Source organism: Cajanus cajan, chromosome 2, assembly GCF_000230855.2.
Source record: "Cajanus cajan strain Asha chromosome 2, NIPB_CcT2T_4, whole genome shotgun sequence".
In the NCBI taxonomy this organism is placed as follows: Eukaryota; Viridiplantae; Streptophyta; class Magnoliopsida; order Fabales; family Fabaceae; genus Cajanus; species Cajanus cajan.
Genome location: NC_138518.1, coordinates 34,470,240 through 34,489,239, shown reverse-complemented (window position 1 = coordinate 34,489,239; position 19,000 = coordinate 34,470,240). Strand labels below are relative to the sequence as shown.

General features: G+C 37.0%; 1 protein-coding gene across 2 annotated transcripts; it reads left to right on the top strand.

Moving 5' to 3' along the window:
* The first annotated feature begins 846 nt into the window (after positions 1-846).
* LOC145955277 (uncharacterized) lies at positions 847-2,802 on the top strand. Of its 2 annotated transcripts, XM_083069964.1 has the most exons (5): positions 847-1,279; positions 1,352-1,614; positions 1,688-2,027; positions 2,107-2,179; positions 2,260-2,802. In XM_083069964.1, the coding sequence occupies exons 1-3, from the start codon at positions 854-856 to the stop codon at positions 1,866-1,868; spliced, it is 870 nt and encodes a 289-aa protein (XP_082926090.1). In that variant the 5' UTR covers positions 847-853; the 3' UTR covers positions 1,869-2,027; positions 2,107-2,179; positions 2,260-2,802. The 2 variants fall into 2 exon arrangements, with proteins under 2 accessions (XP_082926090.1, XP_082926089.1); XM_083069963.1 differs by having other exon boundaries at positions 2,107-2,802.
* Positions 2,803-19,000: the final 16,198 nt, after the last annotated feature.

Below are 19,000 nucleotides of genomic sequence, written 5' to 3'. Positions count from 1 at the left end.
TACATTATTTATTATTTGTTGTTATTTTCATAGCAAAATTTTGACATTCCCAACACTGAGGGCATGAGGAGGAAGATGTTATCTGCCCTTGCCAGCAGGTGGAGAGACTTCAAGACTTTCTTGACACGGGAGTATGTATTTGGAGAGCGCCAAAATGAGACTCCCTGTCTAAAGTACCAGATCACTGATGAGGAGTGGATGCAATTTTGTGCCACTCGATTGGACCCTTCGTGGCAGGTTAGTTATCGATAACTTTTACATTGACACAAATACTTAAGGTATATTTTAATTTATCTCATTTTTTTTGTATTATTGCAGGCTAAAAGAATAGCTGCCCAAGAACGACAAGCCAAGAATGATGCACCCCATCTATTGTCAAGAGGGGGATATGAAAGAAAAAAAAAGCAAATGAAGAAGGCTAGGGCACAGGCAGCAGGGGTTGAGGATGCTGACCGTGTGGAGTCACCTCCCCGCCATGAGATGTGGATAGCAGCCCGGACAAAACCAGATGGGCAAATGACTTCTGAGTCTGCAAGGGTCGTTGCTAATAAAATAGTAAGTAAAAATATACAAATTAAGACTCTTCATTTCAACTCATTTAATTCATAAGATTTTTTAATCTTCCTTATTGTTGCAGGAGGATTTAGTTGAGCAGAGCACCCAAGGCTCATTTGTTTCCGATGGTCGGAATGATATCATCACAACGGCCATAGGAAAGCCAGAGCACGGAGGTCGTGTGCGTGGTGTTGGTGGTTCTTGGAGCCACCGAGATTTCTTTGGTGGCCGATCATCGAGGAGCACTGTCGACTCTTGCAGTCAAGAGGTTATACAAAAATTGGAGCAGAGATTGAAGATGCAGTTTGAAGAGAAACTGAAGAATATTGAACAACAGTTTGAAGAGAAGTTTGAACTTTTGGCTCGTTCTCAGCAACAGACTGCAGTTGCTCATGATGGTGTTCGAGTCAGCACTAAAGGGAGTTGTGCTGCTCCAAATTTCTCAGGGGAACATGCTCACACTGATGTACCAAACCAGTGCGAGTTATATGTTGAGGATGACCCCCCACGGTTAGTGGCTATTGGCCGAGTATTTGAGGGTGGCTCAACCATCCATGGTGTCCCTCTACAGCCAGACTGGACACGGGTTGTGGTTGACCAAGTTCAAGATGCTGCTACTCCAGTGCCTTTGCCCAATACAGAGGTTCAACTAGTGGGGCAGGCAACCGGCACATTCTTAGCTTGGCCAAAATGTTTGGTCATGCCGCTTTCAGCACGGGCAAAGGTAATTATATTATTGCTCCTTTAGATTCTTATAATTCTATTATTGTTTAACTAATTTTCATTATTTCTTTAGGATTTTATCGATCGTGGTAAGGAGGTCATGAGAGAACCTCATGTTCATGATGCTAATATCGCAGAAGCTGAGGATGATCCCATATCTAAGCTTCTAATCAAATTACCACGATTAAAGAAGCAACCAATTCAATTGCAGTGGGACATTAGAGTTTTTGGAGTTGATAGCTCTGATGTTCCACTATACATATCTTTGCCTGATGCATTAGAGATTGTTGGGGGAACCTCCATGTTAAATATATCTATCATACAGTTGTGGGCCATGTAAGTCATATTTTCTTTTATGAGTCTAAATTTACAATAATTACATTTAACTTATAATAATTATTTGTGTTAGGTACATGGACAAATTGAGTGTGGAGCAAGCACAAGCAGAAGTATATGGATTTATTGAGCCTCAATCCATCCAAAAATCAGGAAACACTCAGGTCCAGATCCAACAATATATGCAAACATGGATGAGTGACTCAAGAAGACATATATACATGGCTCCATACATTGACGGGTTAGTTTTTTAATTGATTTTTTAATCATGGTAATTTTTTAACTGATTTGTTTGTCATACAATGTAGGTCTCATTGGCAGTTAATGGTAATCATTCCTAAGGAATATACCGTGGTGTGGTTTTGTTCACTTCATCGAAAACCAAGCCACGAAATTAAAAGCCAATTACATGGGTAACTAAATTTTTTCATTATGTTTTAACACTGTAATTATATATATTGGCTAACATTTATTTTTATTTCAATTAATTAGAATCGTGTCTGGAGCTAATATATTAAGTGGAAGAGCCAGATCATCAAAGTCATTGCATTTCATATACCCTAAGGTTAGCAAATTAATTCATACAGTCAATAATATTTAAATTTATTGACTTTGGAATTAATAGTTATTTGTTTCTCATTTTAGTGTAATAAGCAACAAGACTCGTTTGAATGTGGCTATTACATCATGTATTGGATGAAAGCCATAGTTTCTGCGGGTATTATTGATTCTTGGGCGCAGGTAATTCATATCAAAATTTATTTAACTATATTTACCTTTAGAATAATTAACATTGCATATTAATGACACTTAAATTACCCTTTCAGGTCTTTCAAGATCCATCTCCATTGCCCGAAGATGAGATGCTCAAGATAAGAGAACAATGGGCAACTTTTTTTCTAAGTTTAGTTAGTTAGATATTATGTTTATAGTTTGATAGTTAGTTACTTAGATAGCATTGACAAACATGTTTTATAGCTTTTTTAGGATAATAGGATTTACATTGTCATAATTTATGTTTTTTAAGATTTATATATTATTTTCTTTTTGTCATTCAATTTTGAAATACAATTTGAATTTCTATTCTGGACTGCCTGGTTTAGATTTGGTATTCTGGATTATATTTATATGCAGGTGTTGGGTATATCAATTTACAAACGTTTTTAAAAAAAAAACTGCCACAATTTACGTCGGACGTGGCCTTGTCCGACGTAAATTTACGTCGGGCCTGGCAAAGACCGACGTAAATTTACGTCGGACAAGGCCACGTCCGACGTAAATTTGTGGCACGATTTTGACCCTTTTTACGTCGGTCTGAAAAGTTGCCCGACGTAAATTTACGTCGTCTTCCAGTGGCGACGTAAATTTACGACTCCCGTATTAACGTCGGACTCTTTTCCGACGTAAAATGGTCAAAATACACGACGTAAAACACCCTTTGTGTACTAGTGTACTGATCTTGGAAGGAAATTTTAAGAAGAAGAACTAAATTTGAAGGTTCTACAATGCTTGGATAGATCTTGGCAAGCAAAGGTTACTGCAATAGAAGAATCAAAGGACTTATGATGGAATCATGCTTTGGAGTGCAAGAGGTGACATACTCAAAGATCCAAGAGGAGTTGGCTAGGCATGAAGGTTTGGGCCAGTCAGGGCCCATCGGGCCCAATGGGCCTAGGAAGGCCCAAGTTGAACTTTTCATGGGCCATATTTTGTTATAGCTATTTTCATATGTTTTGTATACATCCTGTTAGTATAGGTATCATATATTTTGGTCTTGTATTTTGGACCACATAGAGTAGCATTTTAGGTTTTAGGCTTGTTGGGCCTAGTTTTGGGCTTCATGGGCCTTTGGGCTTTTGGTACCCAATATTGGGCTCATTTTCATTCTTGTAATTTTTCCTTTCCATTGTATTTGTTTGACCATTGTATTTAGGTCATTAGATTAGGAAAATACAAGAAATACTAAAGTAGGTTAACTAGGTTAAATTAGGTTTAATTTGGAAGCCATTTAAGTTACATTTGAGTCACATGTTTTGCACCAATTGGTGGCTGAACATGTGACACTCAAATTAACCCTAAATGACTCTCAAATCAGACCTAGATGCACATTAGATACCTAAACTCACGGCCACACCCATGTGCACCAAAATTTGAATTCAAATTTCCAATTTGAATTCAAATTTTAGGCGCCAACTTGTGTAGTTTAGTCTAGGTGCCAAAACCGTCCCTACTTAAAGTGTTTCTCCTACACATTGTAATCACTTTTGATATATGAGAATTTTCTGAATATTTCTTCAGCCAAATTCCCTCAAGAGTCACCGAATTCATCCAAGAGAGAAAACCAAGAGAATGCCTTCAAAAACCTTAGGAAAACCTAGTTTCCTTTTCTTTGAAGTGTGCAATCCCTTGAGTACTTGAGCTTGGGTGCTTCCGTCTTCTAAGTTCAGCAAGAGTTCATCATCTTCATGAGTTCTTCAAGAGTACTTCTACCTCCATTGAAGAAGATCCGAGCCTAGGAGGAGTTTAGGAGGAGTTTGTGTTTCACTTCTACTACTCACCTCCATCATTTTTGGTATCAAGAGCAAGGTTCTTCAAGGAGATAAGTGCTTCATCTTTTTGTGTCCGAATTTGTGTTGTTCATTGTATTCCTCTTGTCTCGTTTGAGTTTATTTTCGGATCTATATCTTTTGAATCACATTTTGTTCCGTAGATCCATTGGTTGATTGTTTTTGAATTTTCTTCCACAATCAACATGTTTAGGACCTATTAGCTTGTGCTTGTTTTGATTTAATTTGAGTCTCTCCATTCTTGTATGTGTCCGTGATTGGACTTCATGCATTTGCATTAGATTTTGGTTTTTAATCCATGTTTTGTCTTAGAGTTTGTGTTTAGTTCTTATATGTTCAAAAACTCCTTGAATAGCATGTTGACCTAATTTTTGTGTTAAGTGCATTGTTCATTATTTTGGCTCTCGGTTTGCTTCTCTTTGTGCTTACCTATATGTGCTTTTCTTTTACCTTATTGTGTTCATAATTTGCTATTAGTTCTAGCAAATTTCTTTAGAGTTAGGTTTCTATTGTGTACTTAAGTTTTCAAATCACCTTCCATTAAAAATCTTCTAAAAAAATTTTTTCAAGTGTAATCCTATTTCTAGTGCACTTTCTTGTGGATTCAAATTAATAAAAAAAAAATTTTAGAGGCTGAAAAACAGAGATAAAACAGAGCCTAAACAAAAGAAAAGACCTAAAGTTCAAAAGAAAAATAGTTCAAAAAGAATCCAAACCAAAACCTAAAACTAGTGCACTAGTTTATCATTTTCACTTGAAATTTGACCTAATTTTTTTGGCTGATTTGTATTCTCGGTTTCTATAGCTTGGAATCTCTAAAAATTTTGAAACAAAAGGCAAATATACTCTCTGGACTCTTAATTTGATACTGGAAAAAGAAAGAATTAAAAAAAAAATAGAGAAAGAAAATTAAAAGGAAAAAGCCGAGAGGTATACAAATTGAAAAACCTACTTGATTCCTTGTTATTGTTTTGGCTACTATTTTTGCTATACTTGTCCAATTGTCTTCAAATTTTTTTTGTTTTGTTCATCTATTCTAGTACCTATCTAGGAACTCTTATCTCTGAGTGCTAGCTTTTATTTGGAGTCTTAATTTTCAGTTTTACTTGTTGAACCTCTTTGAGTCTTGTCATATACATCTATTACTCTTAATTTTGGTATAAGCTTTTCAAATTGTGCTTTGTTGCTTGTCTAGTTTTCTTTCAATAATTTCCTGTGCTGGAAGTGGCCTTAAATCCTTGCTCAAGGATCAAGCATTGCTCAACAAAGAGTAGGAAAAATTTTGGACACTATAATCACCAAATTTGACCTAATTTAGTGACCAAAATCATCCTAAATCTCCTTCACTTGAGTGACCAATTTCCTTCACCTTGTGAGGCAGCCACCTTAACCTCTTTGTTGTGTTTCTTTTGCAGGTCCAGGAGCAGCATATTGAAGGATTAGTGGTGGATTAAACACTTGGTTAAGTGTTAGAAAAGTTGAACACAAAACCGCCACTAATTGGTCTTCAAAGCCGCCACTTTATTGCTTTTTTAGGCTAGTTTAATTTTTGTCAATTCTCTTGTATTTTTAAACCAATTTGTAAAGCTTGGAGGGAGTATTAAGAAGCTGGTCAGGTATATCTACACCCTTGATAGACTCTCACGTGTAGTACTAGTGGAAGTGGCTTGGAAATTTCATATGTTTCAAGCTTCCACTTAGGATATCCGACTAGTTGCTTAACTTGCTTCTTTTAAGTTTTCTTGTACTTAATTGCTTTGCTTTGTTGCCTATAAACGTATAGACTTGTGTAGTTTTATTTGCTCACGTTTAGTTAAGTGTCAAAAACAAACAAATTGTGAAAAAGCATACAAAAAAATTTTTGTGAAAAGTTTTGAGGAATTGGAAATACCACAAAGGAGTTTAGTGATTTCCACTTGAAAAGGCTTGGTTATTAAGTGGCTCTTTGTAGCTCACCTCCCTTGATAGTGCAACTTGTACACTTAGACTTCCAAGTGCTATTTTCATTCCTAGAAAAGACCAAAAACATTTTATAACTTTTTGCATAGCATACAAATTCTTTGCTTAACCATGAGTCATCATTCTCAAGGTAGTAGTGACTTTGATACTCCTAAAAGTTTTGAAAGAATTGTCAAGGAGGTTGAAGCACTAAAACTTTGGAAAAATGATGAGATGCTTCAAAAACAAAAAGAGAAACTTGAAAAAGAAGTACAAATCATGGCTTTGGAACAAGAAATTCAAAAAATTAAGCAAAGAGAGGAAAAACTTTTAAAAAGTTTAAATAAAAATAAAAGTCCAAAAGGTTCTTCTAGGAGCTCAACCAAGAGCTCCAATGATTCTCAAAGCCAAGCTAATGATGGTAGTATGCATATGGATGCTTACTATCAACCAACACCTAGGAGAGTCATTAAAGAACACAAAGTGAGGGAATCAAGGGTTGATCTCCCTTACTTTCATGGAAAAGATAATGTGGACACCTACTTGGATTGGGAGATGAAAGTGGAGCAAATCTTCAATTGTCACCAAGTAGGTGAAGAAAGAAAAGTTCCCTTGGCCACCTTAGCTTTCCAAGGACAAGCTATGTATTGGTGGACATCCTTAGAGAGAGAGAGAAGACTTCACAATGACCCTCCAATCACTTATTGGAATGAGTTGAGGAGTGCTATGAGAAGAAGGCACATACCTTCTTATTATAGTAGGGAGCTTATGGATAAGCTCCAAAGACTCCAACAAAAGAATATGAGTGTTGAGGAGTATAGACAAAAGATGGAGTTGTATCTCATGAGGGCTGGCATAAGGGAAGAGGAAAGATTGACCATTGCTAGGTTTTTAAGTGGTCTAAATTTTGATATAAGAGATAGAGTTGAGTTACTCCCTTATAGGGACCTTGATGATTTGGTCCAACTTTGTATAAGGGTGGAACAACAAAATTTGAGAAAAGGAAAAACTCAAACTAACTCTTATATCAAGAATGACTACAAGAGAGAGGGTCAATATGACTCTTCTAAAAACTCTAGTAAGGGTCAAGAAAAAGAAATAAAAAAAGAAAATAATAAAAATGTTGTCACTTCTAGTAGTAAAACTAGTGACATCAAATGCTTTAAATGTCTTGGGAGAGGCCATATAGCTTCTCAATGTCCAACTAAAAAGGTCATGATTTTGAGAGGACAAGACATTTATAGTAGTCTTGATGAATCTAGTTCTACCACTTCAAGTGGTAGTGAGACTAGTGAGGAAGATCCTAAAATTGAAAAGTTATATCCTGTGGATGGTGATCTTCTTATGATCAAAAGGCTTCTTGGAAGCCAACCTTGTCCCACTTCACTATCTCAAAGAGAGAACATCTTTCATACAAGATGTTTGGTTTCTAAAAGAACTTGTTCTCTCATTGTTGATAGTGGATCATGTTCTAATTGTTGTAGTACAAGGTTGGTTAACAAGTTAGCCCTTACCACCATTCCTCACCCTCACCCTTATAAACTTCATTGGCTCAATGAAGGTGAGGAATTGGAGGTGAATCAACAAGTGAAGGTCAAGTTTTCTATAGGGGATTATAAAGACAAAGTTTTATGTGATGTGATCCCTATGGAAGCTTGTCATATTTTGCTTGGTAGGCCATGGCAATTTGATAAACAAACTATACATGATGGCCTTACTAACAAAATAACCTTCACTCATAAAAATAAGAAAGTTGTTTTTAATCCTTTAACACCACCCCAAGTGTTTGAGGATCAAAAGCAAATGAAAAGAAAAAGAAATAAAGAAAGAAAAGAAGGAAAGAGTGTGGAAGAAGGGGATTCCACTAAAACCTTTGTGACCAAGGAGAGTTATTTTATGACCAAGCAAGATTTGAAAAGAACTCTCTTTATTCATAAAAGTCTTGGCTCTTATCCTAATGCTGCCACTTATCTTAAAGTTGAGAATGAGGAACAAAATGAATTTCAAGTAAAGAATTCTTCTCAACTTCGAGATATAGTGAAGAAGGAGTGGACTATACCTAGTGTTACTCCTTATACTACTTCCTTGAAGGTGCACAAGGAAGGAAGTATTTCTTTGGATTTCATAAAGCACCCAATTTTTGGTTTACATTGTTTAGTAGATATAAATTGTAATAATCTATATTCTATGCTTGATCTTATGGGAAGTTCTTATTTTTTTGAACTTAATATGTTTCCTTCCCTACAAGACAAAAATAGAATATATGACTATGAGTATCTAATAAACAATCAAATCCAAAATTGTTTAGGACGTTTTTTAGTAGTATTATCTTTATATTTTAGGAAAAGCCTAGGATACCATTTAGGGTACTTTAGGCAAGATATTGTAGTGTTTAAAAATCAGTCTTTTCATTGTCTTAGTCATAGTGTTCTTACATTTTTAGGTTTTACTTCTAGGTTATTCTTAGAAGAGGAGCCTATTTTTAGAGAGTCTAATATTTTATCTTTCTTTGTTAGGTTAGATACTAGGACTCCTCTTAGGATCCATGATCTTTTCTCTTACCATGTTACTTCTTATTCCTTGCATGTTTTATATGTAGGTGTTAATTTTTCTTCTTCCATTCATCCTCGAGATTTGAGGACAAATCCTTTTCAAGAGGGAGGGGATGATGGAATCATGCTTTGGAGTGCAAGAGGTGACATACTCAAAGATCCAAGAGGAGTTGGCTAGGCATGAAGGTTTGGGCCAGTCAGGGCCCATCGGGCCCAATGGGCCTAGGAAGGCCCAAGTTGAACTTTTCATGGGCCATATTTTGTTATAGCTATTTTCATATGTTTTGTATACATCCTGTTAGTATAGGTATCATATATTTTGGTCTTGTATTTTGGACCACATAGAGTAGCATTTTAGGTTTTAGGCTTGTTGGGCCTAGTTTTGGGCTTCATGGGCCTTTGGGCTTTTGGTACCCAATATTGGGCTCATTTTCATTCTTGTAATTTTTCCTTTCCATTGTATTTGTTTGACCATTGTATTTAGGTCATTAGATTAGGAAAATACAAGAAATACTAAAGTAGGTTAACTAGGTTAAATTAGGTTTAATTTGGAAGCCATTTAAGTTACATTTGAGTCACATGTTTTGCACCAATTGGTGGCTGAACATGTGACACTCAAATTAACCCTAAATGACTCTCAAATCAGACCTAGATGCACATTAGATACCTAAACTCACGGCCACACCCATGTGCACCAAAATTTGAATTCAAATTTCCAATTTGAATTCAAATTTTAGGCGCCAACTTGTGTAGTTTAGTCTAGGTGCCAAAACCGTCCCTACTTAAAGTGTTTCTCCTACACATTGTAATCACTTTTGATATATGAGAATTTTCTGAATATTTCTTCAGCCAAATTCCCTCAAGAGTCACCGAATTCATCCAAGAGAGAAAACCAAGAGAATGCCTTCAAAAACCTTAGGAAAACCTAGTTTCCTTTTCTTTGAAGTGTGCAATCCCTTGAGTACTTGAGCTTGGGTGCTTCCGTCTTCTAAGTTCAGCAAGAGTTCATCATCTTCATGAGTTCTTCAAGAGTACTTCTACCTCCATTGAAGAAGATCCGAGCCTAGGAGGAGTTTAGGAGGAGTTTGTGTTTCACTTCTACTACTCACCTCCATCAACTTAACTTCATTAACTCTTGCAACTCTCTTTGGAAAGCTAAGAGAGCATGAGCAAAAGCTGCACATTTTTTATGAAAATGAACAAGATAAAAAAAGAAAAGGAGTGTCTCTAAAAGCCTTAAAATCAATCAAAGGCAAAGAAAAATGTGAGGACTCAAGCTTTGAAGATTCTGATTCAGAGAACTTTAATTTTCTGGTGAAGAAGTTCAGAAAATTTCTAAGAAAGAAAAAGAGATCCCCCTACAAGTTCAACAAAAGGGCAACCAAGAAAGATGAAGGGAGCACATCTTCTTACACTTGTTTTGAATGCGGAAAAACTGGCCATATAAAAGCTGAATTCCCTAATCTCCTAAAGAAGAAACAAGGAGAAGAAAGGAAAGAAAAATAATAAAGGAAAAAAAGCCTACATAGCTTGGGAAGACAACGACTCAAGAACAACAAGTGATGAATCTGAATATGAAGAAAATAACTTATGTTTGATGGCTGGAGTTGATCAAGATACAATAGTAAGTGATTTTGATCTTGAATCTAATCCTGATTATGATCAACTTCAAGAAGCATTCATTCAAATTCACAATGAGGCATTAAAATTAGATTCATTAAATACAAAACTGAAAAACAAGTTAACTTGGTATGAAAATACTTTGATTAAAGTAGAGCAAGTACTTGAAAATTTGAAAACTGAACATGAAAATTTGCTAACAATGTTTAATTTCAATGAAGCTCATTGTGAAGTTACTACAAAGGCTGAATGTTAAAATTGCAAGGTTCTAAAATGAGAAAATGCTGATTTGAAAAACTCTCTTCCAAAGTTCACAAATAGAAATGCAAATTTTAACATTATTTTGGGAAATCAAAGACATGTTTTTGATAGAAGTGGACTTGGTTATAATCAAAACAAACCACTAAAAGGATTTGAAAATAGTTTTAAAAGAAGTCAGCTTATGAGAAGAGTTAAAAACAATTTCATGAAACAAACTACATGCTTTTATTGTTGTAAAAAGGGCATACAATAAGAAATTGTTATTATAAGAAATATGGTGTTCCTAATGGTGAAATGATTTGGATTATAAAAGGCTAAAGGCTAGGAGCTAACCATCAAGGACCCTACACATGGGTACCTAAATCCATTATTGTTTGATTTTGTTGTAGGAGTGCTTAAGAGCCAAAAGCTTGCTTTGGTATCTTCATAGTGGCTGCTCAAGGCACATGATCAGAGATCTTTCAAAGTTCTCAAGTTTAAAATTGAAGCATGAAAGATTTGTTACATATGGTGACAACAACAAACGGAAGATACTAGGTAGTGAAAATGTTGGTAACTGTTCTTCCTCAACATTGATTGAAAATGTGTTGCTTGTTGAAGGACTGAAACATAATTTGCTAAGTATAAGCCAACTAAGTGATAAGGGATTTAAAATTAAATTTGATAAGTCATGTTGTTTGATTAGTGATAAATTGACTAAGGAAATAAGATTCATAGGAAAAAGAATTGATAACATTTACATGTTAGACTTAGAGTATTCAATCACAATTTCCAACACAAAATGCTTAATTACTAAGGAAGAAAATGTTTGGCTTTGGAATAGAAGAGCTGCACATATACACATGGAACATTTAAAAAAAATTAAGTAGAAAAGAGTTAGTAATTAGATTTCCTAAACTCAAGTTTAGCAAGGAAAAACTATGTGATGCTTGTCAAAAGGATGAAGTTAGACATGAAACACATAGAAAGGGGGTTGAATATGTGTGTGTAAGAAGGAATTTTAAACCATTTTTGCAAGAATAATGTTCTTCGTCCAATGCACGTTTAGATATCGGACGGTTATGTAGAATTTTCTTAACACAGGGTCATTGCATCTGAAAGATTTATCGTCTACTGAAGGAAAATGTTTCATATAATAATAATGATTAAAGTTCTTGAATTTTCCTTTTCAAGATAGTTTCATTTAACGACAAGCAGTAGATAAAACTCTTCACTGTATTAAATATATATTAAACAAAGTTTGCATTTGCATCTGAAAAATGATTTCACTTAGAGATTCAGGGTGGACGAAGTTTTTCACAAAGGTTTAACTAGTAATGAACATATGCGTCTGAAAAATAGGAATTAGTAGTGCAAGTTATTTTATACTAGTTCACTCAGACCGAGCTATGTCCAATCTCCTTCAACTGAAGGGTTCCACTAGATAAACAATTAAGTACAAGTATTATTGACCACTTCTGGCCCGTTGACTTCACTTATCAACGCTAGTATTTTCTTATCAGCCTCTTCAAGCTAGTAGTGAGTATTATAGACAACCTAGGTCGCGACCACTTCTGGTCATGAGTATTCTAGATCACCCAGGTCACGGCCACTCCTAGTCACGAGTATTCTCAACCACTCCTGGTTGGCTAGCCTCACTCACTAGCTCTAGTATTCTTAAATCACTTCTGGTTCCCCAAGTATTCTCGACCACTCCTAGCCCGCCAGCTTCACTCACCAGCGCTAGTATTTTCTTATCAACCACTTCTGGCTAGCAGTGAGTATTCTCGACCACCTCTTGGCCCGTCGGCTTCACTCGATGATGCTAGTATGTTCTTATTAGCCACTTCTGGCTAGTAGTGAGTATTCTTTGATTAGTCTCTCTAGGCTTTACAAGTACTCTTTCCCTAGCCTCTTCAGGCTATACAGATGATAGACGTATAATCAGGTTTGAGTGTTTGGGTTACTCCCGTAGAGAGGATACACGGGTTGATACACTCACTAAGGTTTGCATCCTTAGTTTTTACAATGATTGAGTGTGGTTTACTCTCACGGAGAGGATACATAAAATTGTTACACTCCCTAAGGTATACGTTCCTAAGTTACACTTAGAACTCCTTAGTCTACAGAGAGAAATACACTAAGGTACATTTGACTCTATATGCTCTGTCTCTGGCTTCGTTGCTATATGGGCTTGATATCACGTTTTTGTTCGTATTTGAAAACCCAACCTTTCAAGGTTTGAAGTAGTGACATATATATTTTCTCGTGGAAATCTTCCCGTTGCAAGTGTCCGTTGAAGCAAATATAGTCATTCATCACTAGTTTGGTCTTCTCATTTAATGCTCAGGTTCTTGCATTAAATACTGCTTCTCGTTCATGGACATTGCGTGTAATTTTCTTCATTTGTTAGTTGTTGTGTCTGACCTTAGCTAAGACCTAGGAACCTTTTTTCCTTTTCTGGTCTCGTAGTTGTAGAGTGTTGCCCTTATCTGAAAAAGTGATGTACTTTTTTGACACATGCATGCTTTTGCTTTTGCGTGTTTTCCTTATTCTTTTTCTTCTCTTCCTTTGATCACGTTATTATGTTGAAAGTACTTATGTGATTGTAGACAATGCCTGAGTAGTCCTTTGAGACTTGGTTCTTTAAGTGTTGGCATGGCAGTTTTCGTCTACGTCTATTAATCTCATGTGTCTCACGTCTTATTCTTCATCCGAGTTTTTGACTTAATTCTTTGACTCTTCTCTAGGTTTGGTCAACTTGTAGGTGGAAAATTTTCATTTCTGTCTCGAGTTCCTTTCAATCTGCGTTGTCCTTCGTCCAACTCATAGTTGACTTCCTTCTGTTCTTTGACCAATACTTTGTCTAATTTATTAGATTGCAATTGAGGTTGTCCTTAACACATCCTCGTTTGAAATTTGGTTCACAGTTGTCTGGCGCACATGTCATACTTTATCTATTCATATGACCTGGTTTGTTTGATCCTCATGGTGTGCCTTGCTTTGACTGAGATTAGCGAAAAAACACATAGAAGGGGGAGGGGTTGAATATGTGTGTGTGTTCTAAGGAATTTTAAAATCATTTTATGCGAGAGTATATACTTCGTCCAATGCACTTTCGAATATCAGACGGTTAAGCAGAATTTGATTAACACAAGATCATTGCGTCTGAAGGATTGATCGACTGCTGAGGAAAATGGTTTATAATAATAATTGAAGTTCTTACATTTTTCTTTGCAAGATAGTTTCGTTTAAGGAAAAGCAGTAGATAAGGCTTTTCAGTCTAATATATTTATTAAAAGAACTTGCGTCTTCATCTGAAAATTGGTTTTAATTGTATGTAAATATTGGACGAAGTTTTTCACAAAGATTTACTTAGTAAGGTAGATTTGTTCCTACTTAAATAGGAAAAGTAATGCAATCATTTTATACTGGTTCGCGCAACTGAGCTACGTCTAGTCTCCTTCAACTGAAGGGTTCCACTAGATATCAAAATGAAGAACATTGGGTATTATCGTCCACTCCTGGACCTGAGTATTCTGGACCATTCCTGGCCCTGAGTATTCTCGACCACTCCTAGCCTGCTAGCTTCACTCACCAGCGCTAGTATTCTTAAACCACTTTTGGTTCTCCAAGTATTCTTGACCACTCCTGGCCTGCCATCTTCACTCATCAGCACTAATATTCTTAAGCCACTTATAGTTCTCCAAGTATTCTTGACCACTCCTGGCCTGCCAGCTTCACTCACCAACACTAGTATTCTTAAACCACTTTTGGTTCTCCAAGTATTCTCGACCACTCCTGGCCCATTGGCTTCTCTCACCAATGCTAGTATTCTTAAACGACTTCTGGTTCTCTAAGTATTCTCGACCACTCTTGGCCTGTTGGCTTCACTCACCAACGCTAGTATGCTCTTATCAGCCACTTCTGGCTAGTAGTGAATATTCTTTGACAAGCCCTTCCGGGCTTTACAAGTATTCTTTTCCTAGCCTCTTCAGGCTTTACAAGTATTAGCTAGACATGTTTGGTTTGAGTGTATGGGTTACTCTCACAGAGAAGATACATATGTGATCTACACTTACTAAGGTTTTGCTTCTAAGATGTACACATTTAGAATTCCTTAGTTTACAAAAAGAATTACACTAAGGTACATTTTACTCTACACGCTCTATCTTTGCTTTTGTTACTTCATGGGCTGAATATAACTTTTCTTCATGCTTGCACCATTTCGGTCCAAATAGCCGACCTTTTTCGGTTGATGTTATTGCATACTTATAGGCCTGTAAAATTTTCCCGTTGCATATGTCCATTGAAGTTGATACAGTCATTCATGACTAGTTTGATCCTTTCATTTAATGCATTTGGTCTTGCATTAAATGTTGCTCCCTGTTCTTAGACATTGCGTGTATTCTTCTCTATCCTGTTGCCAACAATGCTTGACTTCATCTGAGACCTAGAAATTATTTGTCTTTTTCTGTTCATGCAGCAATATAGTCGTTGTTCTTTTATGAAAAAGTAATGCACTTTTTTTGACACATGCATGCTCTACTTTTATGTGCTTCTCTTCTTCTTTGTTTCTTCTACTATTACGTTGAGAACACTTATGTGATCGTAGATGATGCTTTGAGTAATCTTTTGAGACTAGATAAGTGCTTGTGCAGTGGTCCTCATTTGTGTCTTATATGATTTGTTCAACGTTACAAACATACTTGTCTTCGTCCAGAGCATCTTTTAGTTTGTGCTGCTCTTGGTCTTGATGTACGATTGACTTTCTTTTGTCCATAGAAATATGCCTCGTCTGATCTGTGCTTTAGAGCATTTGCACTTGACACAACTTTGTCTTGATATTTTGTGATCATTTGGTGCATATTCATGTTCCAACTACTTATCTCTTGACGCTCGGTTTCCTACATCACTTACTTTATCTGTCTCGACTTGTCTAGTTCATGTCTTGCCTTGACTAGTCCTCATAGGCTTCGTCTGATACTTCAATGTCTCATTCTGGTGGTAATCCTTTTTCGTCCGTGAACAAACTTCATTTTTATGCTTGACTAGCCATCATCTGATTCTTTCATCTAGTTTGTACAATCTTCATGGGTTGTTTCATTTAATGCCTTTGATTTTGCATTAAATGTTTGTTTGCTGAATCTACACTTCACGAGATCTTTTGTACTATATTTTTTTTTTCTGATTGGCATTAAGATATCTTTGTACTTTCTTGATATTACAGCGATGGAGGTGTTGTCCTTTGTTGATTAGTTGTCCTTTGTTGACTGGTAGATGTACTTGCTCTAACACACGCAGTTTTATTTTATGGATAAGCACTTGCCCATTTTTTTGTTTTGATGTCTTCATGTGTTCTTCTGAGAATATGTATGTTAGGTAGTTCGTCTCGTTGTGTCTTCAAATGCAATCCATTTTTCTTGATCTTCGTCTGTGTATCCGAGTCTCCGTCTTTTGGTTATGAGAATATCTTTATTTCTTTTGTCCATCATGTTGGTTGCTCATGTCCTTTTCCTTTATTTATTTTGTGTATGTGTTTGTGACTATCTTCGTCTAATGTGTTCCCTTCGTTTGGTCAGTCTTTATCCAGTGCTTGGCTCATGTCTCTTGGTCCTGGTATGGATGCATATCAATTTGCCTGTACTTATATATGAAACACTGGCACACTTGTTAGAAATAACAATACATATTATATTTGTCTCATTCAAAACCTTGCTGGGAATTGCTTTCGTCTTCGTCTGACTTAACATTGACTCTTCTCCGTCTGATTGACCATTTGGCTTCATCTGATGCTCGTGTAGACTTCATGTATGCTTAGCCCATTTATGCCTTGTTCTAGATTTAACCTTGGTTTGGCCTTTTTCTTGATACCTTAATCTTCATCTTGTAGACACCTTATTTTCGTATCTTTGACAACTTGGATTAGACTTCATCCTTATACTTGTTTTGCTTATCTTGACTTCTGTGTTGTGCTTTCTCTTCACTCATATCCGACCGATTCTTGAAGCTTTGCTTTATCTCAACTCTTTTTCTTCTGATTCTGGATTTATTATTTGATGATGCACACGTCGTATTCTATAACGACCCGCCATGGTCTCTACACTTAGTGGAATCGCACTACAACTAGTTAACTAAGAGAATATTAAACTGGATAACACATACATATAGGCATAGATATAAGGATCAAAATAACTAAGTTTCTGTATACAAAATAAAGTACCATATATGTACAGTCATCCCAAAATATTCCTTAGTGCTGGTCAAGCACAAACAAAAATTGTTACCCAAAATGGTAACTCAAAACACGAGGCTCAAACTCCCCGTCTCGCAGCGGTCACCTCTACTCCAAGCTATCACTGACCTGCTCCCATACCAAGTATGATCATCCCAATCCCACCACATGGAAACAGAAGGGTAAGCTAGAGTTTAAAAATCAATCATACAAGTACAGAATAAAATCTATACTACACATGCATTCCAATCAAGTCCCAAAGGAACCTTCCATCTCAATCAATCATCCATTCATCAAACATGAAGTCAAACACCATACACTTCATCATCATGACAATCATGCAATACATGCAACTCATGACAGATATCCATGCATATCAATCATCTAATGCGTCGTCACGCATACACCTAGGGGATCTCCATAACAATAGAGTTGTATAAGTGACATTCCATCCTACCGAAACCACCCCAACCATTTTCACGCCCAATGTGCCTGCTTAGTCACAGCTAAACAGGATATAATCCTCACTCGGGTTTACTCGGATGATGTCACTTACACAATTGGAAGTCCAGATCCACCGTCAGGTATAGCACAGCTGGGTACGAGCTTACCACGACCTTGGCATGCATAACCAAGTCAATTGTGGAGTTCGCCCACCGACTATCCGCAAGGATCCACGCACCTTCCCGAGTACTTGGTTAATGGAATAACCCTCGACCTCATACCCTGCTCCAACACTAGCTAAGGACTTAGAGGAGACTCACCCAACCCAGTGGCCTACCTGAGCACCACTCCCAAATCTAGTGGCCTATTTGAGCACTACTCTCATATATCAGTGGCCTATCCAAGCACCACTCTCAAGAGACTCTATGTGAGCTCTTCCAGTTCGAAAATATTTTTCCTCTCCTCAAGTCCTAGGCTAGACTCATGCCATAAGGCATCACATGCAATCATGCATCATACATCATACATGGTCTGCCCACCATCATGATCAATAATCATACACATGTCATAAGATATCACATGCAATAATGCATCATACATCATACATGGTCTACCCACCATCATGATCAACAATCATACACATGTCATAAGACATCACATGCAATAATGCATCATACATCATACATCATACATGGTCTACCCACCATCATGATCAATAAACATACCCATATGAACATATACACATGTCATATCATATTCAAACATTCATACGTATCATCACAAAGCATACATATGAATCATACCTCACCATACATCATATATCATACATACATGATCTAAAACTTCAACTTTAAACATGCATAAGAATCATTTCATTCATAAACATATTCACGCTCGGCACAGCCTGAGCTCGCCCAGCCTAATCCTAACCTGAGAGTCCTAAAACTCATCCACGCCCCGCGCGTTCAACTCACGCTCGGTGTCCTTGAGACAGAGACTCCTAAGAGTCTCCACGCCTGTCGCAACCAAATCACACCTGGCCCAACATCCAACCCGAGAGCCCTAAGCTCTTCCACGCCTGGCGCGCTCAACCTGCACCTAGCCTAATCCCAATCAGAGAGTTCAAAACTCTCATCCAAACTAACAAATCCAACCATATGCAAACACAAAAACACAATGCATAGGCTCCACACAACACAAAACAAACTCAAAATCAACATGCACCCATCTGATGCATCAAATTCACCAAAAACCCCATTTTTCCCAAAACCCCGAAAAATGAGCGAATTCTCCGATCCAGCCATGGATCCTCACTTTCATGCATCAATTGAGTTTCTAAACTCACATGCAACTTAAACAACAAACATTCTAGCTTCCCTCACCTGAAGATTGGCTCGAAATAGCCAATAACTGAGAAGAAGTAGAATTCCCTTCCGAAGCTCAACCCGGAACTTCAATCCTCCCAAAGCAAGCTTCCTAATCTGAATTTCAAGAAAAGACAGAAGGCATTAGTGATCTAGAGGAAAAAAAAGGAATCATACAGAGAAATTTGAGAGAGAAAGGAGCTCACAGACCCAGAGTCCTTCTCTCTAAAACTTCTCTCTAAAAACCTCATTTCCTCCTCAACCACAAACCCCTATTTATAGAAGTCCCAGAGTGGCCAGAACAGCCTGTATCGAATCCGGAATGGCCCGTTCTGCACCCCTTCATCATGGGCAAAAATCACATGCAGAACGGCCCGTTTTGAAATCAGAATAGCCCGTTTTGAAACTCATCCAGAACGGCCTGTT

Bases quoted from the DNA above. Each gene is read 5' to 3' on its own strand.
- LOC145955277 (XM_083069964.1), top strand. From the start codon at position 854: ATGCAGTTTGAAGAGAAACTGAAGAATATTGAACAACAGTTTGAAGAG. The intron at 1,280-1,351 runs GTAATTATATTA...TTATTTCTTTAG, and splicing joins CGCTTTCAGCACGGGCAAAG to GATTTTATCGATCGTGGTAA. The intron at 1,615-1,687 runs GTAAGTCATATT...TATTTGTGTTAG, and splicing joins ATCATACAGTTGTGGGCCAT to GTACATGGACAAATTGAGTG.